Source organism: Plasmodium vinckei, assembly GCF_900681995.1.
Source record: "Plasmodium vinckei vinckei genome assembly, chromosome: PVVCY_09".
NCBI classification, from domain to species: Eukaryota; Apicomplexa; class Aconoidasida; order Haemosporida; family Plasmodiidae; genus Plasmodium; species Plasmodium vinckei.
The window spans coordinates 465,388-479,680 of NC_051301.1; the positions used below are offsets into that span (position 1 = coordinate 465,388).

Here is a 14,293-nt window from a genome sequence, read left to right on the forward strand (position 1 = left end):
TGTTACATTAAAGAGAACAACTTATGTATAATTATCGATTTCAAAAAATATAGAGGATATGAACAGATAGCTGAAAGGCGTGACAACTTTTTCGTATTTATTATATATATTTTAATTTATTGTTATTTTATTTTTTGTGTCATATTTTCCTTTTAAGACTTGTATTTTGGTGAAAATTACCCTTATTTTTCATTATGTGCGCTTTTAATAATTTATCTTTAAGTATATCTAATTTTTTTTATAGTGTACAGATTTATACTAATTTATGTATATATTTTTATTACCATCGTTTACATTATATTATGTAAAAAATACATGCATGTTTTTAATCGCTTTGCATTGGACTATTGATATATATTTTTTTTCCTTTTTTATTTATGATTTATTATTATTTTTTTAAGGATATTGGAAAATATTTTTTTCGTATATTTTTTTGTATAATACAAGTGTGTGGTATTTCAAGTTTATTTCTTTGGGATATAAAAAAAGAAGACAATAAATAAAAACGAATACAAAAATGAAAAAAAAAATGAAACATAATGAATTCATATGAATTATATAAATTCACAGAACATTGAAAATATATTTCTTTTGTTTTCGTTTTAATTATATTGTTAATCACTTGTCTTTAATTTTTTAATACATATTTATAAATAGCATTTTATTCCGTTTTTCGTTTATAAATTTTCTTGATAATTTTATCAAAGTTTGAATAATTCAGATGGATATATATGTTAAAAAAAAAACAATCAATTAACCTTATTTTGTAAAAAATGTTTTTGTCTTTTAAATTTTTTGGAACGGGGAAATAAAAAAAATATAAAAGTAATAAAATAAAGGGGAAAAATAAAACAGGGATACGAAAAGTAACATTGCAAAGTGTACAAACAGAATGCAAGAAAAAAATGATAATGGATCAGAAAGTAATCAACACTCTGAAAGCTGTGAAAATGGAAGCTATGAAATTATAAAGGAAGAATTGCAAAAACCCAAAGTTAAGAATGATAATATTTTAAATTTAGAAAATAAAAAAAGTAACATTAGTTATGATGATTTAAATAGTAGTGACGAAAAAATAGAAAAAAAGATAACATTGCCAGATAGTTCTATTGTAAGTTCTTCCAAAAGTTCCATATCAGAATCAGAGGAAAATGAATCATATTCAGATTATTCTCAGGATTCTTCAAATTCAAGTAAAAAAAATACGGCTAATGAAATTGATAAAACAGAAAATGAATATATAAAGACAAGTATAAGTAAAGAGATTCTCGAATCAAATGAAAACAAATCTTATATTTCAAATTTAAGTGTTGAGAAATCTGATTCTTCAAATACAAGTAAAATTAAATCATCCTACTCAAATGTGAATGAGTTGAAAAAATCGATTGAATCAAAATGTGTGCCACCATTTAGGTTAGAGGATGCTAAATCAATGTCATCCGAATCAAGTATAAATGAGTCCAGCATACCAAATTCAAATCTCACTAAGATGTTAAAAGATGACGAAAATTGGGTTAAAAAAGAAAACTGTATAATACATGAAACAGAAGCAATGGATAAAAGCAGTGAATACAATTTAAGTGATAGTTTTAATGCCTCTTTTAAAAGTGAAAATACAGAAAAAATATTTAAATTGATAAATAATTTAAATGAAAATACTCAAAGTGATAATGAATCATCATCAAATTATTCAATAAATTCTTCAATGTCAAATATTTCTAATGTTATTAAAGAGGGCAGCTTAGTAAATTTATTTATAGAAAAAATAAAATTAAATAGTATTTTAAATAACTTTAATAAGTATAAAGATGTATTTTGTGTATCTTATTTTGTATACGAAGATCCTATGGAGATATTCAGTTTATATCAGGGCATAAATTGGTTACCAGAATTAAAAAACAGGTGCACTTCATTAACTCAGATAGATCATATATCATCAAAAGATGTTAAAAAAAAACGTTCATCTGCTTATGCTAATTTTTTTCAATCTATAAACTTAATAAATAGAAAAAATGAATATTTAAATATAGAAGATGATAATATTTGTTATGTCTTTATTTCATTAGTTGGGGCAAATTTAGACAATTTTGAAAAGCTGTATTATAATAACATCTCTACTAAAAATATTCCTTCAAAAGGAGATAAACAAAATTTTTCATATTCTGATGGAATCACACACCCACAAAATATTATGAAAAATGAAAAAAACAGTTATATTACTAGCCAATTTGATCATTTTAAGAGGGGCACTAGCTTGGTGAAAAATGCTGAATTTGGAATAAATAATGATTCAAATAAGCTAGATGAAGCAAAAGAAAAATGGGTTCAAAATGATATTCCGGCATTTAACTCAGAAATTATGAATGAATGTAAAAAGGAAATTAGAAAAGAAATAGACTTAATGGAAGATAAGAAAATAATTATAGAAAAAAAGTATGAGAATTATCTACAAATTTTATGCTCTACTATAATTCCAATAAACTTACTAGATCAAAAATTTATAAATAAAAAAAATAAAACATATGATAATTATAATATGTATCCTCATTATGTTATTAGAACTATATTAAACAACTATTTGGATTCATTTAAAAAAAATGAAAAAGTAAATTTGTTTCACCTTATCAATAAATATAAAAATGAGTTTATTCCAATTGGTAGAATTAAGCTCATTGTTAATACTAGGAATGAATACTATACACCTGATTATTGTCGTTTGCTCGATACACCTAATTTGAATAACAATAGAGATAAAAATGGGCGTAAATTAATAGATAAAATATTAAAATACGTAAAAATATATAAAATAAATGGAGATAATCAAGAAAATAAAAATATCATCTATCAAAATATAGATAATCTTTGTCGCGCGTTAGAAGTAGATATAAAAAAAGAAAAGCAATTCTTTAATCACTCTATTTCATACATAAAAGAAAATCTTTGTAAACTTTACGATGATAAAAAATACACTGTGATGGAAAAAAAATTGCTTCGTTACATATTATCAATGTTGGAAATGCCGAGAAAAAAAGGAAAGTATAACGAATGTAATAATCGCAACGAAAAAAGTCAAAAATATCCTCGTCCAAATGAAATCATTTGCTCTCATATATTAATTTATGTCCACTCTTTGTCAAAGATAACGATAAAATTGAGCACCCTGAAAGATTTCATTTCTGGGAACAATTTTTATTTATTAATATTTTGGAACGAAGAAAGAAGAGAAGAAACAAATATTGACAAATTAAAACTTAGAAATTCAAGAGTTTTAAAATTAAATTCCAAGGATCAAATTGGAGTGGATTTAGTTTGTCTAAATCAGGAATACACGGGTTTTGACAGGCAGAGAAATCGAGATTATTCTGATATATACAGAAATAGCAATATAGTAAATATTAATTTGTCTTTTAATGGCTATGTAATATTGCCATATAATCACAATTTGAAATATCCTGAAATAAATATCATACTATTTCACAATGACATACCAATATTAGATTTACCCGAAAATATTAAACTTAATAATTTATTTTTAAATAATGGAAACCAAATAAATAGATCTCTTAAAATATATACGCCTTATAATGAACAGAATAAAAAATATTTTGCTATGGATAATTTTTGCCCACAAATTAACTTGTCTTTTTATACCCATCCAAATAATAGCAATTTATGTAGTCCACCGAAATACAAATCATTATATAAAAAAATAATGAATTGTAACATAAACGATAGCACATATGCTTCTTATTCTGCTCCTAAATTTAATAAAAATGGACAAATTTATCTTTTTATTGATGATATGATTGATAAATATGACACTGATTATACTTTTAAAAATGATTTTATATTGAAAACTGGGGAAGATAGTTTCTTTATACCTATTACTCATGAGACCAAAAAGGAAACCATTTTGTGCCTCCCAAATAAAAATTCGATAGACAAAAAAAAACAAATAGTTCAATTTTCGAAACTAAAAACAAAAGAAGATAGTGACAAAACTAATGATAAAGATTATTTAAATATAATAAAACGAGATGATTTATATAATTTTTATGACCGTAATGGAAGCATACATATGTATGGTCAAGACAACTATAACAAATACATACATTCGGTAAAAAATAATATTATAGATTTCGTAATAGCAGAAGGAGAGGGATTACAAGGTGGAGAAATAAATCAGTGGCTTTCATTCTATGTATACACAAAAAATCATAAAAAGAATAATGTTTACAGTGGAGAAAATCTTAAAATCCGATTGCAAGTAGAACCTATAGGGCATCTAAGATCAGAATATGAAATAGATAAATATAAAAATACCGAATTTGATGAATATACTGATAATCCGAATAGTTCAGAGAATAAAAATTGTTATAAATGCAAAAATAAATTAGATGGAGGTGATCATTTTTGCTATAGACCATTTAATGAGATAAATGAAACTATTGAGTATAATGTTGAAGATTTAAAAAATGGTATTTATAAAATTTTATATAAAATAAGTAAAACTGGAACAAAGAAGTTACACATATATTGTGATGGAATAAATATTATTGGATCTCCTTATGATATTAAAATATTTCATTCAAAATCTCATTCAAAATTTACTAAAATATTAGGAATAGGAGCTACACGATGCTTAGTTACTCCATTAATTAATTTGGAAACACATGTTATGAATAATGATAATTTGGCATATAATGAATTAAATGATCACGACCTCAATTTTTTTGATAAAGAAGACGTAAAATTTGACCATAATACATTGCAGCTAAAATTATTTGATCAAAAAATATCAGAAATGGAATCAAAAAAACGACCAGCTTCCCTAAAGCTAAAAGAAGGCATTGTGAATGTCGAAAAGGAAAAAGAGCAACACAACAAGACAATCGAAAATGATAAAGAGAATGAGGAAAAGAAAAAAGACAAAGCTAGTGAGCAAAATGAAAACAAATCTAATGACATACAAGCTGAACAAACAAATGATAAACATAATGATGAAAAATTTTACGAAATTACTGTTATTAATAAAGAGACAATTTCAAAGACTGATATTAGTAAAGAAAATGAAGAAAAAGATGGAAGCAAATTGTCTTATTTTTCTGAATATGATAATATGATGAAAAATAATGAAAATATAATGATGAATAATAATATTATAAATACAGCAAATAAAGAAAAATATAAAAATTTGATGAAAAAAATGGAAATTGTGAATTCTTTTACTGTAATCTTAAATGATATACATGGACAAAGAATACGAATTGGTAATGATAATGTTAAAGTAGTTGGTAAAAAAGGAGCTCATATTAAAAATGTTATTGACAATAATGATGGAAGTTATAAAATAGAGTATGTATGTTATTTTAAGGGAGAAGATGAAGAAACATATATGAGCATAAATAGCAATGGAAAAGCAACTGAAGATATTAATGATAGTTCTTCATTTGAAAATAAATATAGAAAAATACAAAATATAAATCCCGAAAATGTTATAGAATTTTATAATGAATACTTATTTCAAGAAAAAAAATATTATGATAATATCATAATAAAGGAGTTTGAAAATCGATTTAACAATATCCCCATATATTGTCAAATACATATATATGTCAATGAGATAGAAATATTTGGTTCACCAATTAAACCTATATTTATGAATATTCATAACATAATTCAGTTTTATAATTTATATGATCAATTTACTTACTCTGGTTTATTACTCAAAAATTTCGAATATTTATTACAAACAAATGATTATAAAAAATGTATAAGCATGCTATCTAAATTTTATGGAAACTTTTTGGATGAATACGAATTGGGCTCAAACAATAAAAATTGCAACGTGCAGATGAATAGTTTGTTCCCTCTCAGATATCAACAAAATCATAATGCAATGCTTTCCTATGAAAATGCAGGAAATGAATCATTCTTTTTTAAAATACCATTGAATATTTTAGATTTTAAAAAGAAGGGATTAATAAATGGTGACGTATTAATAGAAAAACCAATTTGGAATTGGAAGGCAAGTAATTGTAAAGAAGGTATATATGATAATATAGAAGAATTCAAAAAAGTAGACAAAAATATTTTTAATGCGAAAAATGAGAATCTATGGGGAGATAAATATAATGACAGCATTAACACCGAAACAGAGTCGTATTTCATAAATGAGTGGCTATATATGTATTTGCGTAAAATGGAATTGGACAAAGTTGATAAAAAACAAAATGTCAGCCTGAACTTGGCATATTCACTAACCAATATTATATTGCATCATTTAGTTTATATGAAAAAATATAAATATTTTATAAATTGCAAGTTATATGAGCATGATTTAATCCAAAATAATATACTAGATCAATTTAAAAGGCTTCTAGAAGAAGAATACAATAAAATGTTTGCTTATCAAACTAGTAATATTATAAACTATTGCAAACAAATAGGGAATGTGAAATTTAAAAGTTTTGAAGAATTAATAAAAGTATATAAAAATATATCATATGAATTAAAAAAATTAAATAAAATTGATTTAGCAAATGATTTTGATAAATGTTGTGAGAATATGTGTGAAGAGTTGTATTTAAAAAATATCGAAGCAAATTTAAAAAGAAAAGAAATAATGTTAAATAAATATGAAAATATAATTGATGAAAAACTCGAAAAAATAAATAAAATCAAAGCAGAGCTAGAAAAATATAAAGAAATAAATAATAATACCACGAATGTTGACAAAATATTAAATGCATGCAATGTGAAAGTTAATAAAGCAATTCAAACCTACGATTATTTGTTTTATAAAAACGGATTTTTAAATGGTCTAATAAAATCCAGAGAAGAAAATGAAAATAATAAAAATGACAACACTAATTATAAACAGGGTTGTTCGAAAAGCTTGGAAAAAAATATTTCAATTATGGTGAGAGAACATTGGAAAAATTCATCCCCTTATGACAAATTCACTTCTATTAAAAATGTATTGAAAAGTTGTCCAAGACTAAAAACAACACTAGAGGAAACATTTAACTATTATAGCTGTAGTAATAATAAAAAAAATAATAAAATGAAAGATTTTCAAATTAAAAAAATTCAAGAAATAAAAATTATAGAAAACTTAGACAATTTAAAAAAAATTGAATTAAATGAAGATAATGTACTTGTGCAAAATGAGCTAATGAGTACTGCATACTTAACATATAATGCATACATATTATTAATAGCTGATCTTAATTGTAGTAAATATTTTATAAAAGATGTAGACACCGTTTTATGGTTATTTGAAAAATTTTCAGTACAACATAATAGCTATAAAAATTTAAATAATCCATATAAATTAATGCGAGTTGTCCCAAAGTATTTATTTATTCCATTAATTAGAGAATTGGCTTATTTAAATATGTTATATATTATTTCCGAATTTGTTATAATAAATGAAGAGGATTCAAATATATATTTAAAAATTAATCACCCATCTAGATTATCATCATTTTATCATTTTATTAAACATTCATTTGTCGATTTTTATGAAAAATTAAGTTCTCAACAAAATTTCCAAAACTTTAAAGAAGACCTTATAGAACCATATGATCAACAAGATGTAAAAAATAAAAATGAAAAAGATAATTCTTCTCAAATGCATATAAATCTTCACGAATTTGAAACATATTTTAATAATGAATTACCATTAATTGTTAAACATAAAAATTTTGAAAAAACATTCCCATTGCTTTTTGAATATTATGCAAAATTTTCGATTTCTAGGGATTCGAAAAAAGAATCAACTTCTGCTCAAAATGACATTCATTCGCCAAGAAACACGTCTACTGACCATAATAACAATAATAGTATCAATACCAATGACCAAATCAACATACAAGCAACAGATAATTCAGAAAATAATAATAAATTTGTCTCAGTTGCTATGTTTATACGATTTTTGCGAGAATTTGGTATAATTCCTCATTTTTTTAGTAATAATGTTGCAATAAAAATTTTAAACTCTTTTATGAAAGACAAAAAAAAATTAAATTATAATGATTTTTCTCATGCTATCATTTTATCTATTTGTGAATGTGTTAAAAAAAATATCCTTGCTCAATATAACATGTTGAAGATGAATAAACAGCTTGACTCAAAAATTGAGACTGAAAAAATTTTTAATCAAAATTATATTTCCTATGAAACAAAGGAGTTGGTTTATCTTTTTGGACTATCCGATCTTCGCATTGTAAAATCGAAAATAAATTCGTGAGATTTATACATATATTTCATATCCATTTAATCAAACAATATAGACTTTTTTGCGTGTATATAATTTACCTATATATGCATATAAGTACCAATTTTTTCTGTATTTTTTTATCCTTTCCCCAATATAACATTTTTTTATATGAATAAGTGCTACACAGCGAAATTTATTTTTTTTTCGTATTCCCTTTTTTGAAAAAAATTACCTCCATTTTGCTAAAATATTTTTCACACAACATATATTTTTTTTAAATTAATATATATAATATATTTATGAAGGTATTACGGATTTATAATTACTATCCTTTATCCATGTTGACTGTGAAAATATTCCTCTAAAACGCTAACTATTTGCTTAAAAACAAAGCAAAGATGTTACATGGAATACAATAAAAAAAATTAATACTCATGGGTAATAATAGTACTAGTAATAATTAATTGGAATAATAATATAAAATAGTAATACTTAAAAAATAATGGGTGTTGTGAAACTTATAATTGAACAGAATAATATAAAGCGTTTAAACCAGTATAATAGTGTGCTTGATTTTTTATTGTCATTATACAAGCTTACTAGTTTTAAGTATAGCTTACCAAATTTCCAAATAAATAATGATACCCTAAAAAAAAATGCTGATAATATTTTTGTAAACCGAACTAATGAATATTTAAAAAAGTTATTCGAATCAATTTCTACGCTATATTGGAAAGGAAGAAAATGGAAAGGTATTGGAAAATTTTTAAAAATAAAATAAAACTAAATGAATCAAATCCATCCAATCTATATAAGAAAAGCTTTAACCATACAAAGGATCATCACAATGAATTCATGCTTTTCTCAATGTAGACATAATATCAGTTTCATAGAAAACGAATACACATATTGTACAAACATTTGACATATTTTTAATAAATAATTTTTAGGTACATATTGGCCAAGTAAATGGAAGTGGTATCATCGGCACGGGTACTGGGCAACGCGGAAAAAACTTCTCTCTTTTGACAAATATAGGCCATACCGGTAATCATAAAAACACAACCATAGTAAAAATAGTAGAAAATAATATAAAAATAATTTAATTCAAACCATAAAATAATCATGTAACTAATCATAAATTAGTGTGTGAACAAAAAGTGTTAGTATTTGCAAACCTTTTTTGATGTTATAATTTTCTTCTTTTGTAGATATCATGAGGTTAAGGGGTACGGAAAGCCAAAACTAAAAGATTGGCAAGATTTTTCGTATTATAGACCTTTAAAACAAACAACAAAGTTTTGGTGAACCATATTATGGCTATATTAAATAGACTTATATATTATTTAAATTGTTTCTCATAATATTTTAACAATGAACATTTTTTTAACTTTACAATTTGTATACGCCGTTTGTGTGTGCATTATTATCAATTTTTTTTATACATACATGTATATATAAATATTTTATAACATCATTTTTTGTATAATTAAAAAAAAATCAACCCAATTTTATCAGTTGAAAAAAAAATTATAATTTTTATTTTAAAAGCACAAGCAAAGAAGTATTTTCCCCTTTTTCGAAAACTATAAACAATTAAAAAAAATAAAAGACTGGTTATATATTTTCATATTGTATATACTTCTTGAGCTAAAAATAAACAAATAAACATATATTGATGTATGCTTAAATCGATATAATAAGTTTTTCTTTTCCCTTTTTTTATCTATTATTTTTTATATTAGTTTTCTGCAAATCCATTTATTAAATTAGATGGAGGCATCCCTTCTCTTAATTTTAAAATAATTCTATCAGGGTTTTTAACTCTCGATTGTCTAGGAATAACAACTTTAAAAAAAACATATAGATAATTAAAGCATATTATTTATAGTAATAAATACAGAAATATCATTTAACTTGCTCGCATTTTGGTATTCCCAATTTTTTTAATTTATATTGTACCATTTACATGGCCATATGACCCAGTTTTTACATCTGCCAAATCGGACACTACAGGTAAGTCCGTAAGCAGAGTTAATATTGATCCACACATCCATCGGTTTCTGTTTTAAAATTATGAAAAATTACATTTATAACTTTTTCTGTTCATCATTTATCATTAAATTTTGTATTAATATATGTATTTATTTATCTATTTATATATAAATAAACCTATCCGATGTAGTTTCCCTTTGTAGCAATATTAAGGTAGCCTATAATGGGTGTATGTGAGAAAAAATAAAATAAATCACATGTACATGAAAAATAAACAAATCTTGTTTTTATTCAGCTAAGAATAATCATACCATTGGAGTTCCAAGTTTTTTCCTGTAACAAAAGATATGCATATGTATGTACTGCAAATATATATTCATATAAATTCACATATTTATTTATATTACATTAGCTGCTTGTTTTCAATCCTTGAGGCAAGTGATTTTAGTCTTCCCAAAGACTTTATCGCTAATCTGAGGTGGCAAAATCCAAATAAATTAAACACAAACCATATAAATAAGAATAAATATTTGAATTAATAAATATGTGTATGCATATGCTTATTACCGTCCCCCTGCCAATACCCTTGCCGTTAAGCTAGTTATTTCCTTCGCTGTGGTTGTAATTTGTCGGGCACGAAAATGAATATCCGTATATATATGTGGATAATATTTATTATTAGACACGGTTATATTTACAAATATATTCTTTAACCATTATGATAAACTTCTTTTATATCTTCAAGGGCTATATATATTATTTTAAAATACAGAAAACAAAATTAATTGTGCACATTCAAAAATTGGAAACTAATTTGAAGATAATATGTTTATAATGAAATAAATATATTTTGCTTACCATCGAATGTACATAACATTTGTTCTTGCAAATTTTTAATTGATTTACATGTATTCACATCAGGTAAATTTTCTATGCCTATAATATATTTTATTTTAACCCCCCAAAACTATATATATATATGTTTTGCATAGTATATATGTGTATTATATATTTAACGAGAATTTAACCTAATGTTTCTAAGGTTTGTTTGCTTTTATTAGATAGAGTAATAATGTCTTGAAGCCATGGAGGCGTTTCCTAAACATTTATAAAGGTTGTGCGAAATAAAATAAATGATAATATAACAACAAAAATATAAAATTATCAAATAATTTTTGAAGCATTTTAACTAAACAAATTAAATAATCCCCCATAATATAGTTAATGATAAAATTATATAAGTTATATGCATATATTTTGTATATATTTATTTAAATGAGCATATTACGTAATGCATTTCTTTTTCTATATAATAATTATCAGATCCTTGATCAGGGTATTTCATTTTATTCTATAAACAATACAGTTTAATTAAAATAAACTTATTTATGTCATTGTTTAATTGCTGCTATATGTGTTATTATAATTTAATTTTTTTATAACTATTTAAATAATTAATTGTATACTATATCATCCGTTAGCTCTTTAGCATCTTCGCTCATTTCAGATTGGATATCATTATCTAAATTTTCATCAGGAATATTATACCTATATTTCCTTAATCCTAAATTTAGTTTTTTTTCGAATGGTAAACCTACTGGGCCTATAAAAGACACAGCCATAATACGTTGCATACTTATCCTTAAATAAAATAATAAATATGATTTTACTCCAATATAAGAATTTCTATTTTTTTTCATACCATTAGGTATATCTTCTATGTCCAACGTTGCAAAAACAACAGACCTTTTGATTGTGCCCAAATATTCACTAAATAAACATGGCTCTATTATTAAATAGTAGAAAAAAAAATTAATAATTTTTATAGTAAGATTCATTTTCTTTTTTAAATAATTGAAAAAATATCACTCTTCCTTAATATTGATTATTTATTGTGTCTACATTTATGCAAAATTATTTTATAAGCATAATTTATTAGAATTTTTATTTATTTAATAAAATTGCTTTGGTCAAACAATTATCGTTGTATAAATATACACATGTACTTTATTTTATTTATTAATATATTTTTTAATACATAAAAAATGTGTACATACCAAGCGGTGGATTTATTAAATATAATATATATACAAAGTATTATAAAGCTAGTTCCTCTTGAAAAATATGTTAATATTTTTTAAATTTATTTAAAAAAAATAACAGCATATACTATATTTTTTACGGTGTTACATTTGTATACATTCCTAACATTAAAAAAAGGGAGAAAAAAAAATTAAAAAGATAATTAAGAAATGGAAATGACATTTATGCGTAAATAGCCCTTTGGTATATATAACGCATTATGTATAAATACAAATTCCTTTAGACCTTTATTTATTATATCATATGAGAAGAAAACTATTTTATGACTATTAAAAAATAAAATGGAAAATTCCATACAATTGCAACGATGCCAACAAATTAAGTCTTTTAATATAAAGCATACGTTAAATATTTTGTGTCTATAACTTTATTTAATGAAAAATTTCTTAAATGCAAAATAATTTATAAGACTTGCAAAAAACATGTATATTGGTGTATATATATCAATCCTTTCCTTTTTTGGTATGAGAACAATATTGATTATTATGATTAAAAATCATCATTCAAAGAATAATAAAACACCAAGGATGTTGTATTGTTAAAATTGTCACACATTTAATATAACAAGAGTTTAAAAAATGGTTTTTAAGAACCAAAGATTTACTTAACATACTAAGAAATATATATATTTTTTATAAAATCTTTATCTGCACATTTACCCATTTAGTGATATTCAATGTGTAACTTTCCTCAGAAAGTATATTCAACTTATATATGAACATTTAAAGTGTGTATTTATTTTTTGTGTTTTGGGAATGTATTAAAAATCCTAATATTCCGAATTTTTACAACTTGGCTACACTGTTCCCACGAAAAATGTATAATAAAATAAGAGTTGCATAACTAGGAGTAAAAATGATTAGAATTTAAAAAAAAAGGAATTTGTTTTGTTATTTTAAAACATTTATAGTAAATATATATTATGGTTTTTAGTTGTATTCCTCTCATATCTAAATATATTACACATTCATTATTAATATCAAAAAATGAAATAAAATAAGCAATCATGCAGTTTTATATGCTGCACCAAAGTATTTGAGAAATAAAAAAATTATAAAATTAAGGAATGCAATATTTGTAGGAATCGAGGATTATATATATTTATTATTCATTCAATGTTTTCTATATCATATAAATGCATATATGTAAAATAATGTGACTTTATTGAGAGTGTTATTATGTATATATTTTTATTATATATATTTTTAGCTATATTATTAAATTTAAGTATTTTTTTGACAATAAAAAATATTAGTAATAAAATGTTAGGATTATATAGTTGTGTGTAAAGTATTTTTATTTATCATTAATGTGCACAAGTTTTTATAATATTTGTAAAAAATTTTATATTAAAAATATAGATAAATTGCATAAAAAAATAATATCTGCATATATTATGCTTTTGCGAATACATATATAATACTATGTTAGCGTAGATAACATATTTATATATAAAGTTATACAAATGTGTATGCATATATAAATTTAATGAAAAATACAATTTGTTAAGTATGAAATATAATTTATTCATATAATTTTTTTTGTGTGTTTTTTCGTTTGCCTGCATATGGACAATGTGTATTTATTATTATCATGTAATAATTATATTATTCCTATTAATAATTTGTTTGTTTAATTGTCCTTGATATATTTATTTAAGATTTATTTTATATATTTTTTATTATTTTTTTGTCGCCTTATCTCCATATTTGTCCTAATTTTATACTCAAAGAAAGTATTAACTAATAATTGTATATATACATGCACATATACATAGATAGCTGCATATATACATACCTTCTTACAATATTAATAATATCTTAAATGTTTTAGATTATTATTATAAATTCATTTATTTTCCGAAAGGGTTGTTGAATGGATTAATAAAATTGTTATAGATAATTTATATTCATGGTTTTCCAAAAGTTTAAACATAAAAATTTAATTACAATAATTATAGGACAGTTTTAT

General features: G+C 23.2%; 3 protein-coding genes across 3 annotated transcripts; 2 read left to right on the plus strand and 1 right to left on the minus strand.

Moving 5' to 3' along the window:
- Nucleotides 1-892: 892 nt before the first annotated feature.
- Nucleotides 893-8,254, plus strand: PVVCY_0901340 (conserved Plasmodium protein, unknown function; the record flags this gene model as incomplete). Its single annotated transcript, XM_008626475.2, has 1 exon — nucleotides 893-8,254. One exon carries the CDS (start codon nucleotides 893-895, stop codon nucleotides 8,252-8,254), a length of 7,362 nt encoding a protein of 2,453 aa, XP_008624697.2.
- A 472-nt stretch (nucleotides 8,255-8,726) lies between these two features.
- Nucleotides 8,727-9,532, plus strand: PVVCY_0901350 (conserved Plasmodium protein, unknown function; the record flags this gene model as incomplete). Its single annotated transcript, XM_008626476.1, has 3 exons — nucleotides 8,727-8,976; nucleotides 9,175-9,271; nucleotides 9,436-9,532. 3 exons carry the CDS (start codon nucleotides 8,727-8,729, stop codon nucleotides 9,530-9,532), a joined length of 444 nt encoding a protein of 147 aa, XP_008624698.1.
- A 433-nt stretch (nucleotides 9,533-9,965) lies between these two features.
- PVVCY_0901360 (conserved Plasmodium protein, unknown function) lies at nucleotides 9,966-12,057 on the minus strand (the record flags this gene model as incomplete). Its single annotated transcript, XM_008626477.2, has 12 exons — nucleotides 9,966-10,072; nucleotides 10,187-10,287; nucleotides 10,397-10,437; nucleotides 10,531-10,552; nucleotides 10,627-10,692; nucleotides 10,787-10,832; nucleotides 10,934-10,966; nucleotides 11,078-11,155; nucleotides 11,248-11,317; nucleotides 11,508-11,570; nucleotides 11,686-11,822; nucleotides 11,922-12,057. 12 exons carry the CDS (start codon nucleotides 12,055-12,057, stop codon nucleotides 9,966-9,968), a joined length of 900 nt encoding a protein of 299 aa, XP_008624699.2.
- Nucleotides 12,058-14,293: the final 2,236 nt, after the last annotated feature.